Source organism: Pipra filicauda, unplaced genomic scaffold, assembly GCF_003945595.2.
Source record: "Pipra filicauda isolate LSUMZ 115617 unplaced genomic scaffold, ASM394559v2 scaffold146_size1912638_pilon, whole genome shotgun sequence".
Lineage (NCBI taxonomy): Eukaryota > Metazoa > Chordata > Aves > Passeriformes > Pipridae > Pipra > Pipra filicauda.
The window spans coordinates 1,376,748-1,391,827 of NW_024103951.1; the positions used below are offsets into that span (position 1 = coordinate 1,376,748).

At 38.9% G+C, this 15,080-nt stretch overlaps 1 protein-coding gene across 1 annotated transcript in view; it reads left to right on the top strand.

Moving 5' to 3' along the window:
* The window catches only part of CLSTN2 (calsyntenin 2), a 257,372-nt gene extending 247,513 nt beyond the window's left edge, over positions 1 to 9,859 (top strand). Inside the window, exons 12-17 of the mRNA XM_027729314.2 lie at positions 341 to 564; positions 2,246 to 2,416; positions 3,297 to 3,442; positions 4,329 to 4,452; positions 6,032 to 6,216; positions 6,854 to 9,859. Of these exons, the coding sequence (XP_027585115.2) occupies positions 341 to 564; positions 2,246 to 2,416; positions 3,297 to 3,442; positions 4,329 to 4,452; positions 6,032 to 6,216; positions 6,854 to 7,063 (1,060 nt within the window). The 3' untranslated portion in view covers positions 7,064 to 9,859. The remainder of the gene's footprint in view (positions 1 to 340; positions 565 to 2,245; positions 2,417 to 3,296; positions 3,443 to 4,328; positions 4,453 to 6,031; positions 6,217 to 6,853) is intronic.
* The last annotated feature ends 5,221 nt before the right edge of the window (positions 9,860 to 15,080 follow it).

The window sequence follows — 15,080 nt, forward strand, 5'->3', positions numbered from 1 at the left end:
GTTATCATCTAATTATTTCTGGTGAATGGTTATTCACTACTGTTGTTAAATGTCAGTTAAACATCAAAATATTATTCTCATAATAAGTGAGTACCCTTATGAAAGACTGAGCTTGTCTCTACATAATTTCAGTAGTTGTCAGAGTGGGAGGGGATGAGGGGAACAGAGCTGTTCCTCTCCCTGCTGGCCTGTGGACATGGTGGTACAGGTCCTTGATTGTGGCAGTGTCACAGTGTGGGATAGACTGACCTGAGAGCCACCAGGTGGGGTTTGGGCAGTGCAAGTGCCACACTGATGTGCAATGTTTTACAAGCAGTTAACGAATAATATATTTTTTCAGATGTTTTGGTGAAGATGTCTGCATTAATATCCCAGATATAGATGCCTATGTAATGGTGTTTCAGGCCAATGAGCCCAAGATTACAATAACTGGGATGGATCACTTTGCTAGACCAGCTGCACAGTTTGAAAGTGAAAGAGGTGTTATTTTGTTACCTGACATCAGGATTGTCAGCACAGTCACTAAAATGGAGCATCCAGTGGACTTAAAAGAACATGACAGAGGTTTGTGTCTTTCTTTTAAATGTTATTATTTATTCTGTAACATGAGCCCTCTTATTTTTTAAGGGATAGTGCAAACAAGTCATGCAAAGGAAGTCAATTCACCCAGATTAATTTGAGCAATGTTAGGCCACAGTAATGATGTACTGAAGAAATTCAATTAAATACACTGAAAAATGTGTTAAATAGTGACAGATCAAAATGTGATTCAAAAAAACAGATTTTATATTTAGCATCTTCCCTAGTTCAAAATCTTCTTTTCATATTCTGTTGAATAACTTATTTTCATTAGAATCTCTCTATTTGTAACAGAATTTTGTTAATTGTACTGATAAAGTGAAAAGCAGTAACTGACTGATAGTTGAATTTTTAGTCTGTTCTTATGTGTCGAGCCCTGATACTGACTTGTGGAGGATACTTGAGAAGGTAATCTCATGCCTCAGTTTCCCAACTGTAAAATGTAAATATAATAATTTTAAAAGATGTTTTTCAGTGATGACAATTTATTCTAATGCTGAGCAATGTGTGTATTATTATTTAAGGTTGGGTGACTGTTCAAAGGATAAATTAGGTTTAAAATAATTGCACAGAAAGGAATCTTTGTTTTGAATGCTTGTGTGCAAGGTAAATGAAAGGTCTAGTAATCTGAGGAAACATTCTAAAAAGTATTTGTTGCACTAGACTAAGCAGTAACTAGATGTACAGATCTGGGGAAGATAAAATTGGTGATGATTTACAAGTTTAGGGGCATGGATTCCCTGAAGCCTGAAAATTTGGATTGGGTCTGCATTTTTGTGCAGATTAGAGCTGTACCTAGAGATCGGATACCCAAATTTACTGTACTAGGAGTAAGGAATCTAGGGCATAAGGCTTTTCTGTCTGTGCCTTCCTTCCCCAAAGGAAGGAAAGGCATCTCTAAAATGAGATGCACAAAATGGGCAGTAAGTTCCAAGATTGCAGTGTCTGTGTCTGCAGTGCCCTCAGGGAGCTGCTTAAGCAGTCCTGCCACACGCTCTGTGCTAAGTTGATCAGAGAATTTAAATGATAACTTGATACATTTCTCTTTTTCCCGTGACAGAATTATTTTTTTTTAACTCATACGTACTGAAGGATAGTCAGTTTATAACTTCATTTCTTTAGGTCACACAACACAGGATCTTGCCATTTATGATAATACCCTGCTCTTGGATAGATGGCCATGTCTTTGTAATGCAAATTCTTTATGGGCAGTAGAGTGTCTGAGAGAATCATCCAAGCATAGATATATTTGATGTGTATTTTTCCTGTTTGGTTCTCCTTGAGAAAAAAAAATGAATGTGTGGCATCAGCCTGGTATTGATACAGTATTGAAAACCAGAATTTTTTACATGGATTTATTTCCAAGATCAAATTTCAGTTTTCTACTTCCAGTGATGTTCTTGGATGCCTTTCATTACAGAGCAATATATTTTCTGTCTATCTCACTAGGTATTTGTAGGCCTCCATCATCATGGCACCTGAACAGACAAGACATTTCTCTTGATTTGTTTCAAGTATCCTGTATTTAATATCAGCACAAAACAGTTCAGATATCTTTGCAAAAATTGAAAGCCCTGATGCAAAGCACATAAAATGACTGAGCTGTTCTGTAATCCTTTATCTTCTTTTCCCTCTTTTTTTCATGATATGTGCCGTGGGTTCACAGCTGATAAGCCAGTGATAGTAGAGGAAATGCTCCACAACTTGGATTTCTGTGATGTTTTGGTCATGGGCGCAGAACTAGATCCTGAACAAGAGTGTTTAGAACTAGATCATGTGGAGCTCCAAGGAAAACATCTAGATGCCACAAATTCCACAGCAGGATATTCAATCTACGGTATGTTAGTTGAATTTGCCTTCCCTTATTTTGTCACACCAATTATGTTATTGGAATGAAAGCACTAATATGTAAGAAATTATGCAGAAATCTGTGATTTACTAGCCGTAAAAATATTCCAAGAGGGACTGCATCTCAAAAAGCACAGTCACTTCTTGATCTCTGGGTGTGCTGTATTTATCCTTTGGAATCTCAGCATCCCTCCTGCTACTCCCCCAAATAAGGAAAACGGCATCACTGCTTTCTTTAATGTGGGGTTCTTGTGGACCATCACAGAATCACACAGAATCACAAAATTAACTAGGTTGGAAAAGACCTCTGAGATCATCGAGTCCAACCTTTGACCCAACACCACCTTGTCTATCAGACCATGTCTATCAGTGCCACACTCAGTCTCTCGGTGACTCCAGCACCTCCCTTGGGCAGCCCATTCCAATGCCTGACCACTCTATCTGTAAAGAATTTCTTTCTAATGTCTAACCTAAACCTCCCCTGCTGCAGCTGAAGACTGTGCCCTCTTGCCCTACTGCTGGTTGCCTGGGGGGACATGTGGGTAGGAGGAGATTCCTCCTGTACAGCGCTGGTAACTCATTGGCCAATTCTTTCTTTTTATTAAGTAATTTATTTTGTATCTCTGCTGTTGTATTTGTCCCTCTCCATTATGGATCTACATTCACCTCCAAAGACTCTGCTCACATAGTCTAGGATCAGCCAGAGGCTCTATCAGGGAGTATTTGACGCTCTCTCATTTTCGGACCGTTCTGCCAACTTTCATATTTGCTGTGAGCATTTAGCCTCTCATGTATTGCACAGAGCAATGTTACATGGCCTCCCCTGCTCAATGTTACATGAGCCTGTCCCTGCTCTGCCCCCCCTGCAGGTGTGGACAGCATGTTCAACTACGAGCAGGTTCTGCGGCAGATCCGGTACCGGAACTGGGACACCGCTGCCACCTTCGACAGGAAGTTCAGGGTCAAGTGCTCCGAGCTAAACGGGCGTTACACGAGCAACGAATTCAACTTGGAGGTAAGCAGTTATGCAGTCAAGCTTTCTTATCTAGCACTGAGGCTGAGCACTGGCCTAGCTTCAGCAGCGTGGTGTTTTCTTTCAAATATGTAAAATGACTGACGCGCTCAGGTAAGTGTAACCAAAAAGAGAAAAAGATGCTAAGTTCCATTCAAATAGGAAGTCGACTTCTGAGGGTATTCCTCAGTGTGGGTCTCTATTCTGCTGTGAATTGAGGAGATGACCCTTCTCTCAAACTCCACTAACACAGAGAATTACTCCTGTTACACAAAATGCTTAGACATAGTCATAACCACAGGAATATTTAGATACCTCTGTGGAGTCCACGTGTGCTGGTTCTAAGGCCAATGCAGCACAGTGGCTCAGGGACTGAGATAACTGCTGGTTCACCTCAGCAGGACTGGTGGACCTGTTATGAGGAACTCTCTCATCCAGCCTAGAGCCCAGATACCAAGTTACCACAGGAACGGGCAGGGCCTTCTTAGCAATAGGGTCAAAACTTGTTAATTGTTTTTATAAGCAGTTATTAACTTAATAATTGTTAATAAAATAAAGTTTTTACATGTTATATTTAGATAACGCCTAAAAGCTAATTAGTATAGAGAAAAGAAAAAATCATTCCTTATCCAGACAGGTAAGTCAATAAAGTCCTGTTCTGTGCCACTTAATAGTGAACAGCTAGAAATGTTAGAATGCATTGCTCATCATAGAACTTAGAAATATATCAAGCTGTGTATTTTTTTACTGGCATAAAAGAGTTAATTTGGCCTTTAAGATCTATGTAATACTCTTCCTATCTGCTCATGTAACTTAATATACGGAGCCAGCAGGCTTGGAATATAAAACACTTTTTAGTATCTAATCCCTTATTTTTCTCTTGTACCAGGTTAATATTCTACACAGCTCCAACTCCAACTTCATGGACCATGTAAATCATATGATAGTACAACCACAGTTTCTCCAATCTGTTCAGCACCCTGAGGGGAGTGTAAGTGCTGTTCACAACTCAGGTATGTGACACCTTTACAGAGACTGCTCATAATGATTCAGGTATGTCAGTGTTTCCCTTGTGAGCCAGCCTGGGCAACAAACAAAAGCCCTGAGGTCCAGAGTTACAGCTTGTAAAACCTCACAGAGACTGTTGCACAAGTGTAAAAGAAGGTAACATTTAATTCTATTCTCTCATTAAAACCTGGTATCCTTTTTTAAGGTCTTCATTAATGGTTTTGTACTCTGACCCACACAGTTAAGAAAATGTCTTTTTTCTAGTATTAAATGGTATGAAGGGTAATATTTATGGTCATATTGTCTTTGTTCATCTGTATTTCTGTGGCATATTAATTTCTGCCTGCTCTTTTCTAAACAAAAGGAAGAAATGTTTGTATTATTTTTTAAATATATAATTGCCTCGATGACTCTGTTAGCTGCTGTCAAGGCCTCAGTCTGCAGCTCTCTGGAGAGAAGACAGGTTCACCTAGCCATGTGCAGTGGCCATTAACATATATTAAATACAGAATTTAAAATATATTTTTAAAATATATATGAAATCTGAAACCTTTTCAATAGAGTCAAACCCAGGGCAGAGATAACTCTTTAAAGGTTTGATTCTGAAATCTTTTTAGCTGAATGATACATATGTAAAGAAGTAAAGCTGATGTAAAGTGTAGGTGGTTATAAGTAATTATATACAAATATGCTTAGACGATTACTGTATTTTTCTTTACACTTGTACAGACAGTTCCCTAAAATGAAACAGAATTTTTACTAAGTGAACTGTTGCAAACTAGTTCTTTCTTCTTTAACATTGTTCTGATTTCAGACTTCCATTCTTATGGGCAGGGCTAGGTGATAAAATGCATTATAGAACTACTATAGCTCCTGGAACTGCAGTACCTCAGGAACAAGGGTACACAGAAAGTGGCAGCACTTCTCCACTAACATATTTATGGAGCTGATATATGGTAGTTCAGAGCAATTTCTTCCTGTGGCTAGGTGGAGGCAGAGGCTTCCCAGAGTGCAACCAAACAGTGAGGAACAATGTCTTGAATCCTCAGGTGTCTCCCAGAAAGGCTGTAACACAAGCAAGTATAGTGGCAATGCATTATTTTATTTCTTGGAGAATGAGATTCAAATCACAGTGTAAGTGTTTGAAACCTCTGTAAGCTTTGAGATGCACTTTTTCTCCCACGCAAGGTTGATGCCTCAGCTGTGATCAGAAGGGGTCAACATATGAGTAAGAGAAGGGAACCTTATTGCAAAAGCACTTGTTCTGAAACTAATGTGTTCTGCACTGATTAAATACTTGTCTTCTGTAGTAAAGTGGCTCAAAGAACAAATGGTAGGCATGCTCACTTTTTAGTTATGATTTATAATGCTCATTATAAGGTATCTGTAAGCACCATTCCTGTATGCTTTGCCTTAGTAGGTGGGCACCTGTCAACACTTTCAGAAGCCCCAGGCACATGGCAGATGGCTGTCCTGATTCTCAGCCCAAGGGAAGAGATGCTGTGGGTTAAAAATTCACAGCGTATTTAGTGGGGTTTAGGCGATTTGTTCCACAAATATAAGTTTTTCCACCTTTTGTTGCAGTTGTTCCAAGTGTGGCCACCATTGTGATCATAATCTGTGTGAGCATCCTCATTTTTGTCATAACCTTGGGCGTGTACCGGATCCGCACAGCTCACCAGCACGGCTCTGCAGACCACGAGGGAAGCAAAGAGAATGAGATGGATTGGGATGATTCTGCTCTGACCATCACCGTCAACCCCATGGAGGTACATACCCGAGGCACAATGTTAGATCATGGCACTGCCAGCAGTCACTGCCTGGGCTGGTAGCTCACTCAGAAGTGAGTTTTAAACCTCTTTCAGTTGTTCAGGCTTGGCAGAACAGTTGTATATGCACTCAGGACCCCATCTCAGTTTTCAGCTCTGGAAACCATGATAATATATAATTGAGAACTTAATATTTGTTGTAATATATAATCACTAATTAGGATGGTGAAGAATTCTTGGGTACAACAACACTTCTCTCCATCCATGTTTGTACCCTAAGTACCCAAGATTATATAGTTTCTTTGGTTTAACCTTTGAATGTAAGCACTACTACACTAAAAGGAGGGGAAATGATCAGAGTTTAAAGAAACCGATATTGATGGCTTAAATTTTGGCAGCATGACTAACAAAGATATTGGTTTTGACATTCTGTTCTTCTTACATTAGCTTTTGAATATTTGCTACCCAGTCATACCAGATTTGATGCCTCATAGTCACATAATGGTGGAAATCAGATTTTCCCAGGATTTTAGCATTTCTAAATGTGGACTACATGCTCATATTCTCACAGCCACTGGTTAGCAAGAAAGCACCTTTCTCCTACTGTCTCTCTTTCATTTCTTTGAATGTACTGTAGAAATATGAAAAGCCTCACCAGACAGAAGAGGAGAGTGAGGAAGAAGACATAGAAGATGAAGAGGAAGACACAACCAGTGCTGAATCAGATGAAAGCGAAGAGGAGGAGGAAGAAGAGGAGGAAGAGGAAGTGATTGTCCAAAAGGGAGACAAACAGAATGCCACCAGGCAAGCGCAGCTGGAGTGGGATGATTCAACACTCCCATACTAACAGCCCTGCAGCCATATCACACTTTTGTAACAACCAATGCAATGGTTTTTCAGAGTCTATGAATTCATTGACAGGATTTGAACTTCTGCTTGCCTGTTTTGCCTAAAGTGATCTTGTTGTAGTAATTGGTAATGATAGAACAGACCCTTTTCTTACAAAGCCTGGAGAAAACATGGTACAAACCTACTGGCCTACCCAGGAATAATAAAGTAACTAGAACCTGATCTGTTAGCAAGCATAGTTCTCATTTCCTATTTCTATACTACAGATATGTGACAAAAGTCCTGTCACTCGACCCATACAGGTTTTTGCCTTTGTTTTTTTTTTTTTTCCACACAAGAGAGATTTCAGCTTATTATGAAGAATTACTTGTATGGGTCTAAATAACAGTCTCCAATTGACTTCAGACTCCTACAGGTGTAAAAAATAATCCACCTCTAAATTGGGACAGGGTTTTAGTGCTACAGGGGACAGAGACTGAATTCCATTTGTCATCTCGTCCTGCCTTCTTGGATTTAACTGTCCTTTACAAGGGAATAATCTAGGACCTCACATGGAATGCGTGTGTGCCTATGTAGAAGTGGACAGTGTATTTTTTTCAGGCATGCTGTCAGACCCTCAAGAGAGGGATTTTTGTCCAACCTACCGACAGAAATTTAAGAGAGTTTAATAAAAACCAGCAACAAGGGGCTGCTGAAGGTTACAAAAAAACCCACAAAAAACCACCCAACTTGTTCTGTGTCCACAGATGCAGTAATATGATCTTATGCAAACTGTAAATTCTAATGGGATTGATTCACTGAAAATCCGTAGAGCTGCTCATTAGTTATGGATTGAGCAATTTGCAGCAAATCGATGCTTTAAACTGTCTGTCCTGTGAAATCATTAGCTTGCTGCAGCATCACACTGAAGTAGTGGAAAATAAGTGACCCCATTATTCCATAGCTATGTATGGCTGGGATTTAAACAATTATTTTAGATGAGGAAAATGTTCCCTTTTGTTTAATGAATGCCAGCTGGAATTCCTGTCTGACTACAAAACATTATGCCCTATTTCTTCTGTACCCCTGCCCACCTATAGTGGCACAAAAGAAAGGAACAACATACACAACTGTCAGCTCTCTTTTGTGCTCATAATTCTCCCTTATTTCTTCTTCCTGAAGCCATTTATGTTGAGAAAAGGTTTTATAAAGTAGAACAAGGAGAAATAAAACCTACCTGGAACCAAAATAATTGAAAACAAAAACTAAACTCTTAAGAGGTTGAGAGAGTATTTTAGTTTGTTATGGTAACACAGCATATTTTTCTTAAACACTGTTTAAAAAGTTTAAAAAAAAAAAAAAAAGCAAAGCTACGTACAACGTGTTGATAAGTCTGTGTGGTGTGGTTTTTGTCCCCTTTCCATAAGTACCTTTGCATCTTCAACTGCTCTGCATCCCAAATGCTGCAGCACTTGCTAGGAAAGCTGCTCTAATGCATAAAAACAAAATGGCATGGAAGAGAATGCTGCTTAGTGGCTTGTCTGTTGTTTTTTGTTTTTTTTTTCCCTAAATACTTCATTTACAATTTCATCACTGACTTCTGCTTTTGTAATTTGCTGTTTAAAATGAGCTGCTTCCTATGCTCTTCTCCCCCAGAGAAACAAGCAGTCTTACCACAACAGGACCTTCCCAAGCACCCCTGAGTTGGTGTTGCAAAGAGTAAATGGAGCAATCTTTGGGGTATCCATCCCCCTCAATACCAAATTATCAGCAGCTCCTGAATATCTTGGAATATAGAGAAAATATTGTGGGTTTGGGAGTTCTTTAATTCCAGTTTCTGCATCTGACAGTTGAAGGGAAATACTGACAGCAACTAGGCCTTGTGGTTTAATAACTAGAAAGTAAATGAAAAAACTCTATATTAAGTTTAAAATTAGAGATCTTCAATGCTTTTATTTATTGTGCCAACAGTCATGTTGTCACATGACTGTTAAGACTGGAAATACAGGAGTTTTCTTATGTTAGCAGTCCTGTTTTATTTTTATTCTCTCACACGTATTAAACTTAGAAGAATATTTGCAGAATCAAGCCCACATAAACACAATTTATCTGCAGAAATGACAATTCTAAAAATGTCCAAAATTTCTGTTTAGTAAAAAATTAATATTAATATTTCTGAATATCCTGAACTAAAATTTTATGTTAGATCGTTTCCTAGCACCCTACTACCCTAAATCATTTCCTAGTGTAATTTTTGTTAGTGACATGAAGCAGGCTCTTTGTGGTGCTTGTTATCAGTGCATATCAGCAAATCTTTCTGCTCAGAAAAAAAAATATTTAAAATTAAAAGTAGATATTTTAAAGTCAATTTCAGATTTAAAACTGGATTTAAATTATTTTTAAGTTTCTGTTATTCCTGATTATTATTTTTTTTTTAACATAGCAAACCTTAGGGCAACTTGAAAACAGCAATTTACAACCTTATTGACAGCCTTTAATTCTTTTATGTTTGTGAATTCATCAGTGTGTTTCTCCATCTAATAGATTTTTATCTTTTTGTTACTGGAAGCAAATCTTTTCAGGATGTACTCATACATTACACAAGAAGCAAACAAAGTATTTTCTCTACTGTAAATAAACCTACATTTTTAAACCTAAGCAAAGTAATACAGGCATGTGTGTTATCACTAAAATTTGGTTTGCAATAAGATAGTCAGCAAACTAAAATGTTTCACTGTACTTATTTTAGATTACTCATTGGAGTGCATTATGCAGCTTTTTCATTTAAATAAACAGAAAAATCCTTTTCACAAAATGTTAGTGAGAATGAGATACTTGTTCACAAAAAACACCCTAGAATATTTGTATAGCACTGACAGCAATGGACTCCTGAGCAAAAGCCTACTTATAGAAAATCAGAAAAATATCACTTCTAAAACAATTTTAACAGTATTTCCTCCCCTCCATGAATTATTTTTTGATGTAAACTACTTGCTAAAAAAAAAAAAAAACAACAAAACCAACAAAAAAACCAGAGCACATACACATATGTGTGCACACATACACACACACGTGGGATTTTTTTCCCCTAATCAAAAGCCAAGAGTCTCTCCCTTCCTCTCTGGAAGAAGTGAATGACTGAGGTTGGAAAAGACCTCTAAGATCACTGAGCCCAACAATTAACCTGACACTGCCAAGCCCACCACTAACTCATGTCCCCAAGTGCCACATTTACACATCTTCTAAAGCCCCCCAGGGGTGGTGACTCCACCACTGCCCTGAACAGCCCATTCCAATGTCTGACAACGCTTTCAATGAGGAAATTTTCCCTAATATCCAATCTAAACCTCCCTGGCACAACTTGAGGCTTTTTCCTCTTGTCCTGTGACTTGTTACCTGGGAGAAGAGACCGACCCCCACCTGGCTTTAAACTCCAGTCAGGTGGTTATAGAGACCAAGAAGGTCCTCCCTGAGCCTCCTTTTCTCCAGGCTAAACATCCCCAGCTCCCTCAGCTGCTCCTCATCAGACTTGTGCTCCAGACCCTTCCCCAGCTCCATTCCCTTCTCTGGGCTCACTCCAGCACCTCAGTGTCATGAGGTACATATTTTTACAGTAGCAATAAACAAGTGTATCCAAAGAAGAGGTACCCATACTACAGGAATCCATGACAGCACAGGTCTAAAATGACATCACATCAATGATGCCTTTAAATCTTTAAAATTCTAATCTAAGGCTAGGAAAAGCTGCAAAACCTACAAATGCAAATTCCAGATGGTGATATACAATGTTATCTGAATTAATATAACTGCCTAAATGGCCATTCTTGATTAATAACTCTCATTTCTTTTTTTTCACTTCTGCTCCCTCTGCAGGTGTTTTATCTTTGCAAGTAAACCTTAAAATGCACAGTTGTCGAGGTTAATCTTAGTATTTACTACATTGGCTGACACCAGTTCAAACCAGAAATAGACATGTAGGGTTCTTGACATGTACTAATTAAAATAATTAAAATAAACTGTTGCTATTTGTTCATTCAAACAGGTAATAATATTCTGCAGTGGTGGCATGACTGCTTTTTACCTGGTGGTGATCTCCCTTGCCAAGGGCTAATGGGAAGGAGCAGTTAATTTCCATTTCTGGTATGTTGTGGTGCTGAGCTTGCTGAGCATCTGTGCACCATCCTTACTTCATTCTGGAAGAAAATAAGATTTAGAAAGGATCAGAGGGTTATAAATTTCCTCCTGTGGGGATGAAATCCACTGTCTCCATTGCAGGAGCTGTCCCTGCCTGACCTTAAACTGAAAATAATGGCATTGGAGATCATTAGCCCTAGGTGAAGGACCAGTCAGAGGGTAATGCAGTAGCAGCCCTTAGTTCTCTTTGGCAAAGCCTTTTGAGCCCTGCACCTGTTTTGTGTCTCAGCTGTCTCTTTCCCTGACCTGTAACCTCAGAGGCAGCTTTAATCTTTTACCTGGTAGGGATCCCAGCACTTTGGACACAAGACTTCCTCCTCTGAAAGTTTTGGTGCCAGCACATACAGCACTCCAACTCCAACCCTCCAGGCTTAGCAGAACAGGGGAATGGAAGACTGTACTGGGGTGACAGCAGGTAAAGGTCTGGTGGGACTGAGTTGCTCCTGGCATACTGGAATACAAACTTAAGGATGTTTGCAAAAACATCCCCTTAGAGAGGGAGAGGAAACAAAACTGAGTACATCTCCAGGGCTTCCTCTTTCCTTAATTCACACATGCTGACTACGTGAAAGAATGAATAGCTTAAAACCTGATATCCCCCCTGAGACTGGGGATATCCTGGATCACCAAGTTCTGCCCTGATAAAATTACTGAATAAAAATAGGGAGAATATTTGAGGGAACCTGAATGTGCAGTAGACTCATCTAGATGTTTCACTTACTTTTGACCACAAGTCTTGGGGTTAATGCACCTCTAGGTGATCCCTGTAGCTGCTGACCTTAGCTGAACTTAAAGAAGTTCTCCTTCAGCAGTTGGGCAGATCTAAAGGAGATAGGAGAAAAAAGCCAAACAAACAACAAAAAACAAAGATCAAAAAGATTGTCAAAGACAGCAGAAATAAAACCACCTTTTAAATCACTAAACTTATTCCTATTAATTGCGCATGATGCTGTGCTATATAAATATAATCTTCCTCAAGCTTCAGCCAGTATCACCAAACACACAATAACATTAGGTTTTTCCCTCCTCAGGCACAGAGAATGACAGGCTTTGTTCATGCCACAGCCTCATTGCCCACAGTCTGCAAAGCTCCCAGTGTAGAAGTGTTCCTGCAAACAGTGTAAGAGTGACAGCTGCCCCATCCCTCAGAGATCGCGGGGTTCCCACAGAAACCAGCACTCCCGTGCTTATGTCCAAACCATGCAACACTTTGTAATAGAAAATAAATACTTTTGACAGCACTCAGAAGCAAATAGTGATCCTGTAAGATTCTTGTACATTTGGGCCAAATGTTTTTTAAAAAATTGAAAAGACATAACAAGCAGTTTAGGTAGTGGTGTAAACCGGAATGTTTCAGGTTCCCTAATGCTGCACGTTTCAGATTTCCAGTGAAGATGTCAGTCTTAGATGAACCAATGAAAGACTGTGTATCCAGTGATCAGACTTTGCTTCAGCTCTAGTCTCTCCTAGAATCCAGCTGGTTTTTTGTTAGTATGGAGAATAAAGACACAAAGAATAAAGATGACCACTAAAGTTATAGCAGAGCGAAACTCATACTCTCGACACACTGAATCTCAATAAATACTTCTGCTAAATATATAAGGAAAATTACTCCAGTGATATCTCAGGAAGTAATTATACTTCATTACCTTTGCAGGAGTAGCAAGGTTCAAGCCTGGTATAGTTTGTTTTTGGTTTTCCCTAAAGAAGACATAATTGTTAATTTCATAAACCTCTAACAAAGGGGTTTAAAACAATAAACAATTCTAGTCCACATTATTGAAGCTTAGCAGGACAAAATTAATCCAGAAGGTTTTGTATGTTTATAACTTCATTCCTGCTAATGAAAAGGCAGATACCAGATCAGGTAACCTTTTTCCCTAGAGGCATTTTGCTGCCTTTTGAGTAGGTATCAACAGTGGTTCGGTATTTACAGTTTCCATGTCTCTGCTGGCAAATAGGAATAGTGAGCCTGACATCCTTCACAAAGCACTTTGAGCCCTGTAGATGAAAAGCATCATCAAAGAGCTTGGTGGTGTTATGGTTCAATAATTCTCTTGCAGCTCTGCTTATATCCCTCATTGTGGAGCAAGTGCCAAAGGAAAGACACAATGGTTACAGTCAAGAACTTTGGGTTGAGGCTTCATTAGTTATTGCCTGTAAAGAAACACTCTCAATAGTGTGAAGCACTACAATCATTAAAACAGTGTTCAGGAAAAGCCCTCGTGCCTATTTTCAGCACTAACTTGTGGGGAAATTGTGCATTCATCAGCTGTTGAAGCTACACGGCCGAGTATTGTCACTATTTACATCTGTTCTGAGAACAAAGCAGGAGGATTTTTTTTCCCAGCTAAGTACATTGTGCAATAAAAGAGTTCAGCTTTCCTTAGGCAAGGTGCATAAAGCCTGCCAGACGGAGAGAAGCTGTCTCCAAATAGGGAACAAAGGTTTTACAACCATGTTCTATCCTCATACTTAAGAAACCCAGAAAACTTCATGGGAGTAAAAAGGTTTTCTGCAGCCCTACTTGTTCTTTTTGTATAAATCTGGATATAGTTTTGGGTTTTCAGAGGCGTGTAACTTCCCGATTGGATATAAAGTTCTTTCAAGTGTCTTTAGGTGTATTAAGCCATAAATCTATTTTTGGTTGAAGATTTCAGGATATCCTAAAGGAAAAAAAAAAATTAAAATTACAATTTTTTTTTTTAGTTTCTACTGCTGCCTCCCCTAAATATATAAACAGATACAAAAGATTTGATCAGACAACCCTGGCCAAGTCTGTGACTACCATGACATTCCAAACCAGTAGTAAAATTGGCAGTAAATTCTTGTCCACAATCTGCTTAATGTGCACACGTACAGATGTTGGTGGATGGTTGTTTTAGCTGGGCAGGTTCTTTGGAATGTGTTTTTTGGGCAGGTTCTTTGGAATGTGATTTTCTTTGGAAAATCAGTTCTTTTATAAAATCGAGTTATTATTTAGGTAGGAGTGAACAGGAAAATAGAATACTGCATGAATAACAGAAAGAGTTAAAGTTTACAGTTGATGTGAAAAAAGTTGGAATTTAATCTTGTAGAAAAAAAGAGACATTAAAAGTGTGAGTATCAAATGGTAAGAAAATGAAAACATGCTGTTTTCATGTCCAGAACTACAGCTATCAGAATGAACAAGAAAGAGAATGAATATGGGATGTTGAAGGGTTCTGAGATGACATCCATGTGTATGCACACATGCACATGTGTGTGTACACACACATATATATATATGTATAAAAAAAAAAATCACCTACTTAATCACACCATGGAGGTGGTGGTTGTGGTAACAAACTAGAACCTCCAGGTATTTAGCATGGTTGATATTGTCTCTAGCTGCTTCCTTAGGTACAGTTACATTACCTCCAGCAGAGCTGGGGAGGGAGCAAGACCGGGAGAGATGTTGCTACACTGTGCGTACATTAAAGTAGGAAATTTTAGGGCCAAGGAAGGCCCGTGGGAGTTTGGGGCAAAACATTCTGTCTGCTGTGACTCAAATTCAAGGGTACAGGTACCACACATTTTAATTTGAGATAGGAAGTGGAGCTTTTGGACACAGACAACTGTGTTGATTAGTTTTAGAGATTTTCTACAACCAACATACTCTGTAGTCTGATAGAGAACTGGAGACACCCAAGACAGACTATACTACATATTGTGAAGGCCCTTAAATAAACTTTTTGTGCTGATACAATCTCCTAAGTGACCACATAGTTAAGACTCTTGATTTTTGAAAATATATGTAATACAAAAAGGTTTCAGGGGTAACGATCGTCCGCAAACAAATTCGAGAGCTGAAGTTATTACCT